At 37.2% G+C, this 12,910-nt stretch overlaps 1 protein-coding gene across 1 annotated transcript in view; it reads left to right on the forward strand.

The window, feature by feature from the left end:
* Adamts19 (ADAM metallopeptidase with thrombospondin type 1 motif 19) overlaps positions 1–12,910 on the forward strand; it is a 212,827-nt gene that overhangs the window by 78,015 nt on the left and 121,902 nt on the right. The window contains exon 7 of the mRNA XM_055622751.1: positions 4,257–4,300. Within this exon, the coding sequence (XP_055478726.1) occupies positions 4,257–4,300 (44 nt within the window). The remainder of the gene's footprint in view (positions 1–4,256; positions 4,301–12,910) is intronic.

The following is a 12,910-nucleotide window of genomic DNA, read 5'->3' on the forward strand; positions in this document are numbered from 1 at the left end:
GTATAAAACATAAACTTCTGGACAGATGGCTTCCAATTAAGAAAGCTTGCTGCTCCTCCAGAGGCCCCATATTCAGTTCTCAGCACCCATGTTAGGTGGCTCATAACTGTCTATAACTTCATTACCAGGATATTTAATACCCTCTTCTGGCCTCTGTGGTCACCAGTACACACATACCCAGAAGGAAAAGTAACAAGAACACACACACACAAAATTGAAACACTAGAGAAAAATTGGAAAAATAAGATTAACAAGGAACAAAATGGATCAAAGGAAAGAGTGAAAACAGCATTTGAAATAAGATAATACATTCAAATAAACCAATGATAAGCATGTATTATTGATAAATTAAATCACTTATAAAATGTTTTTTTTTGCTTTTGAATTTTTTTAACTTTTTTATTTTTCATTAATTACACTTTATTCATTTTGTATCCCCCATAAGCCCCTCCCTCCTCCCCTCCCAATCCCACCCTCCCTCCCCTTTCTGCATGCATGCCCCTCTCCAAGTCCACTGATACGGTAGGTTCTCCTCTCCTTTCCGATCTTAGTCTATCAGTTCTCATCAAAAGTGGCTGCATTGTCCTCTTCTGTGGCCTGGTAAGGCTGCTCCCCCCTCAGGGGGAGGTGATCAAAGAGCAGGCCAATCAGATTATGTCAGAGGCAGTCCCTCTTCCCATTACTAGGTAACCAGCTTTACTTGTTCAAATGTTCTATTTGCAAGAGACTCACAAAAGTGAAAGTTGAACCATACACAGGCAAAAGTTTCCTAACATCAGACACATTAATGATGAAAACAAAAGGGGTGTTTTTGTTAGCTTTTGTCAACTTAATACAAGGTAGGAGGCCCTGGGAGGAGGGAAGTTCAGTTGAGGAAATGTCTTCATCTAATTGGCTTACAGGCATGTGCATGCCTCCTGTGTGTGCGTGTGTGTTCTGTTTTGGGGGAGTGGTACATTGTGTGTGGTCCTACCATTGAACAGTGGTCCTTGGAGCTACAGGAAAGAAGCTGAACATGAGCATGGAAGAAGTCCAATAAACACCATTGATTCATGTTTGTGTGTGTGTGTGTGTGTGTGTGTGTGTGTTTTGTCTTGTTTTCTCTGTTCGTGGAGTTCTTGCCTTCGCTTTCTTTAATGATGTACCGTGCTTGGAACATGTAAGCCAATTAAAGTCTTTTGTCCCCCAAGATGCTTTTGGTCAGTGTTTTATCATTGCAACAGAAAAGCAAACTAGGACAAGAGATAAGACCAATAATTTAAAATACACAAAATTCATAAAAATGTAGAATGTTTAACAATTCAATAATTTAGCTTTGAAGTGAACAACACAAAAATTAATAGACCCTCACAAGGAAACATAAAAATCTTATAACTTTAATGGAATTTAACATTTCTTCCTTACTAAGAAATGAAAGAAAAAAAAAAAAACAATTCAAAGTTGTTTATTTTAGTAAGCAATTCTATCTCATGACATGTAATAGGTTAATATGAATAGAAATCTGTTTGAAAAAATAATGCATTTAAATATGCAATGGAATCTACAAGACTATTTATAGCTGCCAGATTGTAAAGGCTTTTACAGATTGAATCATGATGTAGACAGAAAAGCATGATTGTTGATATCAGCATCAGTGATGAGAGTGGCAGCAGCCATGCGTTGTATCTTTTTGGTTGTTAATATTTGAACGTTTCTATTCATCAGTGTACACTGACTGTACAAAGAGGTAACATTGTAAGATTTCCATATTGCTCATACTGAACTTTGACCATATCTATCTTCTTTTACTGTACTCGAAACATGCCCCTTCTTTTTTCCTCAGTGGCACAATAATTTTTTCTCTGTTTCATTATGTTTTTCTTATGTTTTTCAAAGATTTTTAATTTAGAAATTATGATTGTTTTAATTTAAATTAAACATTTTGATCATGTTTTCCTTTCCTTCAACTCCCAGCTTTCTTACCTTTCTCCCACCTGTTTCTGTTCTCTCCCTCTCCCTCCCTCCCTTTCTCTGCCTGTGTCTGTCTCACTCACACGGTCATACACTTTCTCTCTTTCTCAAAAAAAATCCAAAAATCCAAAAAACAAAACAAAACAAAACAAAACAAAACAAAACAAAACAGAAACAAAAACCAAACCAAACCAAAACAAACACCAGGGTATAAGACAAAGAGATGCCAAATGAAACAAAAAGTTCACTGGGAAAAAAAAAAAATGGAGTTCACTTTGGTATAACAACTTCTTGTAAGGTTATTTGTTGTAGTAAATAAAATCTAAAATCGGTGTTTGGCTATATATTATTTATTATTATTTGCTCTATGATTATTATGGTGGTTTTATTTAACCCACTATCACAATTAAATAAAACACAAACACCTGTTAGATTTTTATTATGGCCTTAAAACACCTTGGGCTGGGCAAATAATTCCATCTATGCTATCTCAGTAACTTCACCATCCACATTCCGGCTCCCACCCAATGTCACCCCCCTAACCATCCTCATCTGCCCTACCTTCCATCATAATCTTATAATTACTTGCTTGTATTCTCTTTCTGGGTCTTTCCATGCCATTGTTAGAGTCCTTTCTCCTGGCCCACATGGTTCGTTTTCCACACTAACCCATCATGGTGTCCTCCTTACTCTTTTTTTCCTGTCCATCTGTGCTCTTCCCATGAGCCTCCTCTTCCCAAAGCCCTGGAACCTTAGCCATACCCACCCTATTCTGTCCTGCCCAGGTTTTAGGCCTTAAATCAGCCAACCAGGTATAATGTCTTAGGCAGTTTTACACAACAAGGATAGGTGTATCCAGGCAGTAACCACATCTTGAGGGCCAGTAATTAGCGTTAAAATACAAGCATCAGACCAGCCCCAACAGTTATTTGTTTTTATGTTTATTTGTTTGCTTGTTTATTGTGTGTGTGGGTGAATTCCTGTGCACTAGAGGCCAGAAGAGGGCATTAATCTGGAACTGGAATTACTGATGATTGTGAATCACCATGTGGATGCTCAGAATAGAGCCCAGATTCTCCACAAGAAGCAGTGAGAGTTCTTAAAGACTGACATATCTCTCCATACCTGTGCACTAAATGTTTTACAGGTTTTTTTTTAAATTTTACAATGGGATTCAGATTCTATAGTTGGTAATGGCCTTTAAACAAAGCTAATTTCTGATCACTCAGGAACACACAGAGTAATCAAAGATACTTGCTGTCACATGGAAAAAGAGAGAGGTGGGAGGGAGAGGGAGAGAGAAATGGATATGCAGGAATGGGAAACCAACTGTGTCAATATTTAAAGGTAAAATTATCTAAAACTTAACAATAAGGGATAGGATATTACTCATATTACGTATAAGAATAGCAGCAACAAAAACAATCCATCAAAAATACCAATAATTACTATATGTCTGACATTGTTTTAATACCTTTTGTGGGAGACTCACTTAACTTGCACGAAAAACCTATATTTTAAATGATTTGTATATACTAGATTATTTATCCTGCAAGATAAATACATAGGGTTTTTCCTCTGTGCATTAAATGAGGTGCCTGAAATGCAAGATAGTTAAGTAAATTCTATAATACCTAATCACTAGCAACAGATAGATAAATAACAATTATTTCATATAGCATACCCCTAAGCCAAATTCTGATTATGTTCTCTTAATTGTGGTTTGCAAAATCTTAAATATGTGGGAACAAGAGTAAGATTTTTAAAAAATAATCTCTAACATACAATGCTAAAGTAAAATCAAAATAGGAACTATAATTCACAGAGCAAATTTATATAAATACTAACATCTTTATGCTCTTTTAAAAGTACATTTTAGCCTTTGAAAATTTTTGCCACTCTTGGAAAGGACTGTAGATAGCCTTAAGTTATATTCCTTACCTCTAAGCTCTGAACTTGAAATTATTTTGTTATACAAAGTAGTGTTATAATATTTTCTCATGGTAAGTTATTTCCCAATGTTATAAAGTAATTTTTTAATAATACAATGAAATTTCACAGAAAAAATTTAAAACAAAGCATGGTTTTATTTCTAAAATAGTGTCTCCTAAATAAGAAGATACCTCAGATTTGTTATTAAATTCTGATGAATCGTCTTTTCAGATCTATTCCTTAATCTCCTAAGTTATATTAAATTTGAGGGAGTTGATGACGTGGTTCATATAAGTGTGAATATAAGTTTTATGATGACTGGTGATCATCTGAAAGGATCTATCCTTACTTTGACTTTCTACTCTCCTTTCTAGGAAAGATTTCTGTGTCCACAAAGATGAGCCATGTGATACTGTGGGTAAGTATCCTGGAAAAATTTTCAGTTTGAGGATCACTGGGGCACTGGAGAGCTTATATGCACCCTTCTTTGACTGTTCACTTGTTCATTGCAAAATGAGCAATTAAAAACAGATAGATGGGGCTGGAGAGCTAGCTCATCAGTTAACAGCACTGGCTTCTCTCCAGGTCTTGTTTCATTCCAGCACCTACATGGCATATCGCTACAGCCCACAGTTCCAATTCTTGGGGATCCAACCTTCTACTGGCCTCCATGAGCACCAAGCATGTCTGTGCTACACATGCATACATTCAGGCAAAACTGTTCTACACATAAAACGTTTTTAGATGGCTAGAAACCAAATAAAAAGATTTAGATATTTTAAAATGGCTCTAAGTAGTTCTGTTATTTTAATTTCTCTTCAATATTTTCATACATTTAAGTTCTTGGGGAAAATGTGAAATATAAGTTACAAAGCAAATGATGATGATGAAATTAGGGACTACTTGATTCGGAAAGAACTCTTGGTAACATAAGAGCTAGACACCCAAGGAACCTAAATTCACTCAGAGACGGTCTTCCTTACATTTCCACCATCTACATTTCATTTTCTTCTTTTCCTCTTCCCAAACACTAGAATACAGCATGGCTTTAATCATCCTAATCATGGAATGTTTGATCATCAGTCACTCCTGTCTCACTAGAGGTACACTTTCCTCCACTTAGAAAGCCATGTTACCATCCCCTACACACACACACACACACACACACACACACACACACACACACACACGCACACACACGCACACACAGGGCTCTTTAAGTGGCAGCAGATAATGTGTGAGTAGCCTCTACCCTTCTAGGACAGGACATTAGGATGCTAGGCCCATGCCAGTTCAGCAAATGAAGTTGCCCTGGTTGGTACTGCAGACTGTCTTATGTTGGCTTCACCGAGCCGTAAATGGTGAGGATATGTACCCAACAGATAGTAATGAAGAATACTATAACTGTAGTCACTGCAATAGCAAATGGAAGCAGGCCCATGGTAAATACAGCATTCTCCACTGCAGAATGGAGAAAAGGGAGATGTCTTTCTCCCAGTGGACACTTAAACCATTGTGTATAACCTGGAACCTAGTTTAATGTTTGAGTTCATTGAAGTGAGAGCAATAGAAATCTCTATTATTTAAGCCAGTTTTAGTCTTTTTTTTTCCCTGTTATTTCTAGACGTGGGTAAACAACATGTATTCAGTCACAAAACAAAAGCCTAAGGGACAATATTAGTAATTTCTGTATTATCTGGAAAATGGCTGGTGTCTCTCTGTGATTTGTTAAGAAATAAAACAAATTCAGCTATTATACAGTGTGTGTGTGTATCCAGCCATCAGCCTGCAGATCACAAACATATAGGACCATGTCAGTCAGACCTGTGTGCAATTGCATGCCTGACTGCTGGAGGACATGCTATGTCACAGCAAGGAAATTTCCTTTTGCTTCCTGGTGATTGTGCATGGATCTACTTTACTTTTTCAGTTTTGATGAGAAAGATGTTTCTAGGTTTGATTGGTTTTAAGTAGCCATATAAGGGCCTTCACACAAAGAATTAGGTAGGCGTTGATATTTGTCAATTTTTTTATGAGGTTACAAATGCTAGTAAAGCAAAGGACTTTCCAGTTCAAATTCAAACATGTTTATCTATTGATGTTTTTAAATATCCGAATATAATTATGAAGGGCTGTATTTCCGTCAGATGTTTTCCTGGAACACGAGATTTCTTTCACCTTTTCTTTATAAATGATTTGGATTTAGGCTGTTACACATCAGAGTCGTCACAAGTGCACAAAGAAAGAGAACAGAATGGATTCAAGACTCGTTAGTTTAGAAAAAGAGTGGTTGATGATGACCTTCACATCACACGTGTGAAGGGATTGACAAGCGTTAAAGGCTTTGAGTCTATGCTAAAGGTTTGTTTTCTATGTGGAAGAAGATAACAATGTTTAAAAGCAGAGGAGAACTTTGAGGTGTGCATTGTAATCCCAGAAACACTTTTGAGGATATTTCATTTAATTCCTTTAAGATCCGAGCTCTCTGGTTTTTCATCGTTATATTGTGCAGATGAAGAAGGCTCTAAGGTAGGACAGATAGATCATGGGTTTTGAAGTCAGACGTCTTGGTTTAAGTTATGCCTTTGCTGATTATTGCTTTTCTGAAGATGGTACAGTTTATTTATAAAAAAAACCCAAAGCAAGAGTTTCCCTCCAGTCACCACCCCATGACCCCTGCAAAGCACCTGCTTCTTACAGGCACTCTGTATGTGGAGGTGTCTGTCTCATGCTGTTATGCACCGAGGAATGGTCGGCTGTTAGTCCGCATCACTGTTACTGTGAGAGTGTGTGGGCCTTGGTCCCAGAGCTCATCACTATAACGTGAGTCATTTGCTGTTACACAAGGCCTTCATGTAGTAAGAATGGAAGTGCACATTTGCTTGTTTAGCCTCTCTCTCTTTGGAGTGTAAGCTTCTATCCCAGAACTGGTGGCCATGATGTCAGGGCTTCTCTTGTTCTTGTTGTGAGAAAGGCTCTCAGCACTTAGCCATGGCTGGATGGGAACTCAGTATGTAGATTAGGCTGGCCTTGAACTCACAGGTCCATCTGCCCTGCCTTCAGAGCACTAGAACCAAAGATGTGCAGCACCATACCCGGCTTCATTTGTTGTAACAGAGTCCCAATTTGTGGAAAAATTAGTGAATAAGGTTCTAGAATAAAATCAGATATGGTAAATGTAAACTCAGAAATAAATTTTACTTGCTGAGAATTAATTTTAAATAATAGGGTATTTTGATCATCAGCTAGATCAAAAGGAATATATGAATGCATTTGAATCAATTAGGTGTGAATCTATGTTAGGAGCTACTATGAATAAGTGATTCACTTTACAAACTGTAGTTATTTTTGAGAAGTTACATTTGGAAAGCTTCATAGAGGGTAAGACAAATGAAAATTTTGTTTACTATCCCCCTTAATCACATAGATTTTGCTTTTGGTAGGTTATAGACATATATGCAAATACTAGAATTAAAAATGCCGTTAAATATTTTAATCAACAAAATAGAAAATCCTAGAACACATTTGTGTTCACCTTATAACACTTCACTGGGCTCTATATCAACAGCTTACTAGATTCATTGCCAAGGTTTAATGCAATTTTTAAAAATTATAGTCTCATTGGAATACGGAGTATTTATAGTTAAAGGAAGTAAAGAATAATCCAGTACACAAATGTATTCTACCGCTTTGGTGATGTGACATTTGTTCCTGTTTAATGCTTTCAGGATATGATTGCATATAACATTATATACTGTACGTATACTACATAATATAATGTTATATAAAATATAACATCATGTAACATGTATTAGCACAAATGTCTGATTTATATGCAATAAACCCACAAAATTTTTCATCTGTATGCTCACGAAAATTAATCGTGAGTAATCTTAACTTCTTTTGAAAGTCAGGTTGTTCACCTCCAAGGCAGATAAGATCTTTAAAGCTAACTCTTTTTTTTTTTTGTATGTAAAATCATATAGAGAGCCTAAGAACTCTGACTTACCCAAAGGGAAATACTGATTTCCAGCCATGTTTGTAAAGATTCTACAGAAAGTTTCTGCTCACAATACATAGCTTTTTCAATATTCCACAACACTATGGATTCAATAGAAGCTGGATTAAAAATTTCAGGTTTTATGTATTTGATTTGTGGGTTTTAAAAGATAAAAACAACAAGCATCGTCAGTGGAATCTGGTTCAATATAAACTCTAAGGATTTGAAAGTTTACTCTTCCAAAATGAAGTGCTTGGCTCTGTTATTCTGTTATTCTCAAGAGGAGTCAAAAGCACATGTGAAAGACGATAATCTAGAATGTAAGAGAAAGAGTACTATATTACCTTTCTTGTTGTCTTATGGAGGAGGAGGAGGGTATTCCCCAGTGTTGTGGTTCCCATCAGGACCAGGGGAAAATCTGGTTGGGATTTTGATGGCTGTCAAAGTCCTTGATTTTCCTTCTCTCAGAAAATCCAGGCAATCCTAAGCATTGAGCCATCTTCTACTTCCTTCTGCCTGCACAGTACTAACATTTTGTCTAGAACCTGAGATTTGGAAGTGAAAGCAGGTAAGCTTTATAGACAAGTGTACCTCTTCAGTTCTTTAAAATATGCTATATTCACAATATACCACATATATACACAAGATGGTTTGAGATGGGAACTGTTAAAAATAGTAACTGATTACCCAGAGTGGAAAACCGAAATGGCATTCTGAGGCTACTGTAACTGACTGACTGCCACGGAATCCAGAGAAGTGAGTGGTTTTTCCAAGGTGTATGTATGGATGAAGAGGCTACAGCTCAGAAGAGTCTTCAGTGGCAGGATGAGGAGGAAGGATGAGCTCCTGGGGGAGGGGGGCAAAAATGCGGAACTTTACCATGGAGTAAGGAATTTATGATTTTAAATGTGATCAACATAAGCCCTCATAAAATAGTCATTGAGATCGGGTGTGTGGGGGTTATTGAAGGCCTGTAGAGATTTGCCAAGGAAGAGAATGTTCTAGACATAGGAATAACTGGGTGAAGAAGTTCTAAGGCGAAAAATATGCCTGCCATATTTGAGAAATACCCAACTTTAGCCACTGTCGCTGGATTTAAAAAGAGAATCATTCTAGGACATTTCAGGGTTATGTCTCACCTTTTGGCAACACTAAGTAAGTGGCTTTAGCTGCTCTTACCACAAAAATCCTCTAACTGTTTTAGATAGTACTTCTATCTCTTTCATATAGCCACATTTTTACTACCTGTATGTATGACACAGTATGCCATCACAAGCTTCATGCAGCTTTTTAAAATTCTCTGCCTGTTCCTCCGTACTCACTGTTATCCTGTCAGATTCTGTCACATTGAGAATCAGATAGGGCCACAGCTTTCTAAAAGATCTTGCTGTATGACATCATCTGATTATTGAAGGGGTAAATTACTGTTTCATTCTTCATTCCCTGGCTTTGTTTGTCCATGTCTTTCCTGAAATTCTAATCAGACCCTTCTTTCTGAGTCTAAACATTTGCAGTATTTAAACACTGGCTAGTGCCGTGTTCATGGTTGCCAGGAGTCTCCACTGGGTGTTTGGTCACTGTGTAAGCACTGCAAGGCAATCCAAGCCCAACTCTGTCCCAGACACACTGTTACGTTCAGTAATAGCAGCAGAGCAGTGTGTCTTCACAACCCTGAGATTGCCAAGGCTGGGGAATCACAGCTGCTTGGCCTGATACAGTTCCAGTTACCATAAGGATCAGCAATGCCTTTCAGCTTGTATCCAGGTGCTGGGTTTCATTTCCAACATCAAGGCTTGCTCTTCTCTCCATCTCTGAAGTGGGAAGTGTCTTCATCTAGTCTTCTTCGAAGAGACAGGGGAACAACATAGGCAGTCTTCTTAGGGTGTCTTTTGATATGGATATTCTTGAAACTTTCCCACGATTTCCTTAGCTTCAGGGAAGGTGGTTCAATGCCCTTTAAGTGTGGGGCGTCCGTGGGGAAGTGGCCACCAGGGGCTCTTGCCCAGCCGCTTCCTGATGCACCTCTTGCCCTTACACAATTGCATAATAACGTTTTCCCCTATGGATTATCTCTGGTTTTTCTTTTACTTCTTGCTTGTATGCAAGTTGCATGTATTTTCATGCTTGTATTTAAAATATTACTTCTTTCATGTAGGATCAAAGGTTTTAAAAAAATAGTCTAGTCCTGGCTTTCTGTCATTGGCCATGTCTGATGCAAAGAGAAGTTTCATTGATAAGGGGAGGAGTGCACTAATTTAAGTGTAAGGACAAATGCTCAGATTTTTGTTAGGAATTACAGAGGTTTAGTTAAAGTGGGGTTCTAGGTTCTTTTTCAAAATCTAAAACTTCACTAGTACTTAGCAGTTGGCTCGCTTTCTAGTTCCAGGCATAGTTTTCCTCTTGCTGAGTGGGTCTTAAGTTGAACCATATGCTGACAAATTGCAGTTGTGGAACCCAGCTGCAGTGGAAAAGTCTATAAAATACTCCCTCACCTAAGGCTCAGGTAACATTGTGGATGAGTGGATGAGCAGGCAGAAAGATTGTAGCAGCCAGATGATCAGGGAGTTTGCTGTGAGGTTAGCTCTCCTAGTAATGTCATAAGCTACACCCATGGATTCCCACCAGCTGACTGTCTGAATAGGCACTGGACAATGATGACACCAATAGCCATACCAAAGTGGATGGGGGAATGCCTGGGGGGCCTCAACCTTACACAAAATACTGCAGGCAACTAAGGAATTTGTGAGAGGGAGAAAATAAACAGTCTTTTCCAGGGAAGAGCACACCAGTAGATTATCCAATACCTAGTGGTTAGCCGTGAAAACACACATGCAAATATCCCTATACAGATCAAGCAGGTTATATTTAGTAATACATATATATGCATATATGCATGTAACAATAACTAATAAAAATAAGGATAGCATTGAAAGAGAGCAAGGAAGACATATGGAAGGAATTAGATGGAGAACAGGGAAGGGAGATATGTTATAATCTAAAAAACAAAAAGTAAATCTAGCTTTATAACTTTAGTTTCAACGCAGAATAGCCTTTGTTTTTAAGTAAAGCATTTAGCAGAAATATTATCTTACTTTATTGTTGCTTTGTCTTCCTTACTTATTTAAAGCAAATCCAATATATTTGTGGCATTTTCCTTTAGGCTTGTGCATTGCTTTAATATTCTTTTATGGATTTTTACAGTAATGTTTACCCTTTTTTGTTAGTCTCATAATATTATCGCTGGATCTTCTGAATAGCTGCACTCTATTTATTTATCGCCTCATTACCTGGAGTCCCATTTATTTTAGTTCTCTGTATTTTAAATGTTAAAACTCTTCAGTATTAATGTCTTCATCCATTGTCTAATGTACTATATCTTTATCTGTTTTCTGAAGCTATAACATAAATGACAGAGCCCAGATAATGGTTCTGGGGACAGGAAGTTCTGACGTCTAATAGAGCCTTCCTTCTCAGTCATAACAAGATAGATGGCAAGTGAGCGTATAGGACACCAGGAAAATCAGGCTGAACACCTGCTTTCCTCAGGACCCTGCCACACAGTAACCAAGTCATTGCCACAATAACTCTAATAACCATTCAGGAACAGTGAACTCAGGGACCTCATACCCTCCTCAAGGAGCCACTTCTCATTATCACCAGGCTCCTGAAGTTGGCGGAGTCTTGAGTTTTGGAAGGGCTTGTGTCCTCAATGTCATACAGAGGTGTCTGTTCCCTCCAACATTTCCTGGTCTCTGTCTGAAGCTTTTTAAATTGCTATTTATAACCTTTGGTGTTAATCATACCTGATTTTATGTACTTTTTACAGCTATATATCATGTATCATGCTAGTATATGATACCTGTGTATAATAAACATTTGTGTATATACTTGAACAAATTTCAACATATGTCAGTACAAGTCCTTATTCTTAAAAACAATTCATTATACTAACATTCTGATATGGATTATCATAAGCTGAATATGTCCAAAAGATATATTTTAAATTTGCTGGCCCTGTGAAGATGGGTCTTGTGTTTTTTATCATAGTGTCTGTAGACCATTTCTTTGATTAATCTTCATTTTATTTTGAGACCTCATTCAGTGGGTTTATTTTCCATTTCCAGGCTTTCCGGGCTGAGAAAATATTCCCTAGTGCAGGACCCATTTTTATATTATATTCATGGCTTCACACTTACATTCACAATACTTGGAATCTGAATTCTCTAACCGAGTTTGTTCCCAGCATCCTTGGGGTTGTTGTTGATTCCAAGCTGCCTTGCTGATTTTCAGTAATGGCAAAGTTTTCGAGTTATTTTCATGGATGTTTAAAAACAATAAATAGCAGCAATTCTAATTTTCGTATTTGATCAGGGATCTCAGTTCTTATCCCATAGACTCTACACTCCCCACCATGTTGAAGCTGTGCCTGATAGTAAATCCTGTCACTCATTGTTACCCTGATTGTGGCAACTTCTGACATTGCCTGGAGTCTCCAAATCTGAAACTTTAAGAACTTTTTCTAGTACTGGAAAATTTCCTTTTCCTTAAGCTTTGTTACATATTCTTTTTTTTTTTTTCCCATAAAAGGAGTGTCAGGCAAGCACCATGTTAAAATACAAACAATACTTTAACATCTACGGAGTATTCCACCTCTTGATCGAGGAGTCACTACACTTTTTAATTTTTTTTTTTTAATGCGAGAAGTAATTTTTCCTTAGTATTTATAGAAACTTTACTGTCAATAGTATTGTAAGTTACTATTTAAGAGAATCTGAAGGTGTATTGTAATATTGACATTTGTAATGACATCAATATCACATTCATAACTTGCCTAATTGTACTTTTATATCCCTAGATGACCTTCTTGTTTTTGTAGTAAATAGTCTAGCAATAAGTCAATTAGTAGGACAGATTACTGTTTATATAATATTTTAAAGGATGCTGTAATCAGTCATGTACATGGATTTTCAATTCCCGGGCACTTTTCTTTGGAGTGTGTGAAATATATTTTCATTCTTCAAAGTTATG

The sequence above is a fragment of the Psammomys obesus genome, unplaced genomic scaffold, assembly GCF_907164565.1.
Source record: "Psammomys obesus unplaced genomic scaffold, mPsaObe1.curated_primary_1811, whole genome shotgun sequence".
NCBI classification, from domain to species: domain Eukaryota; kingdom Metazoa; phylum Chordata; class Mammalia; order Rodentia; family Muridae; genus Psammomys; species Psammomys obesus.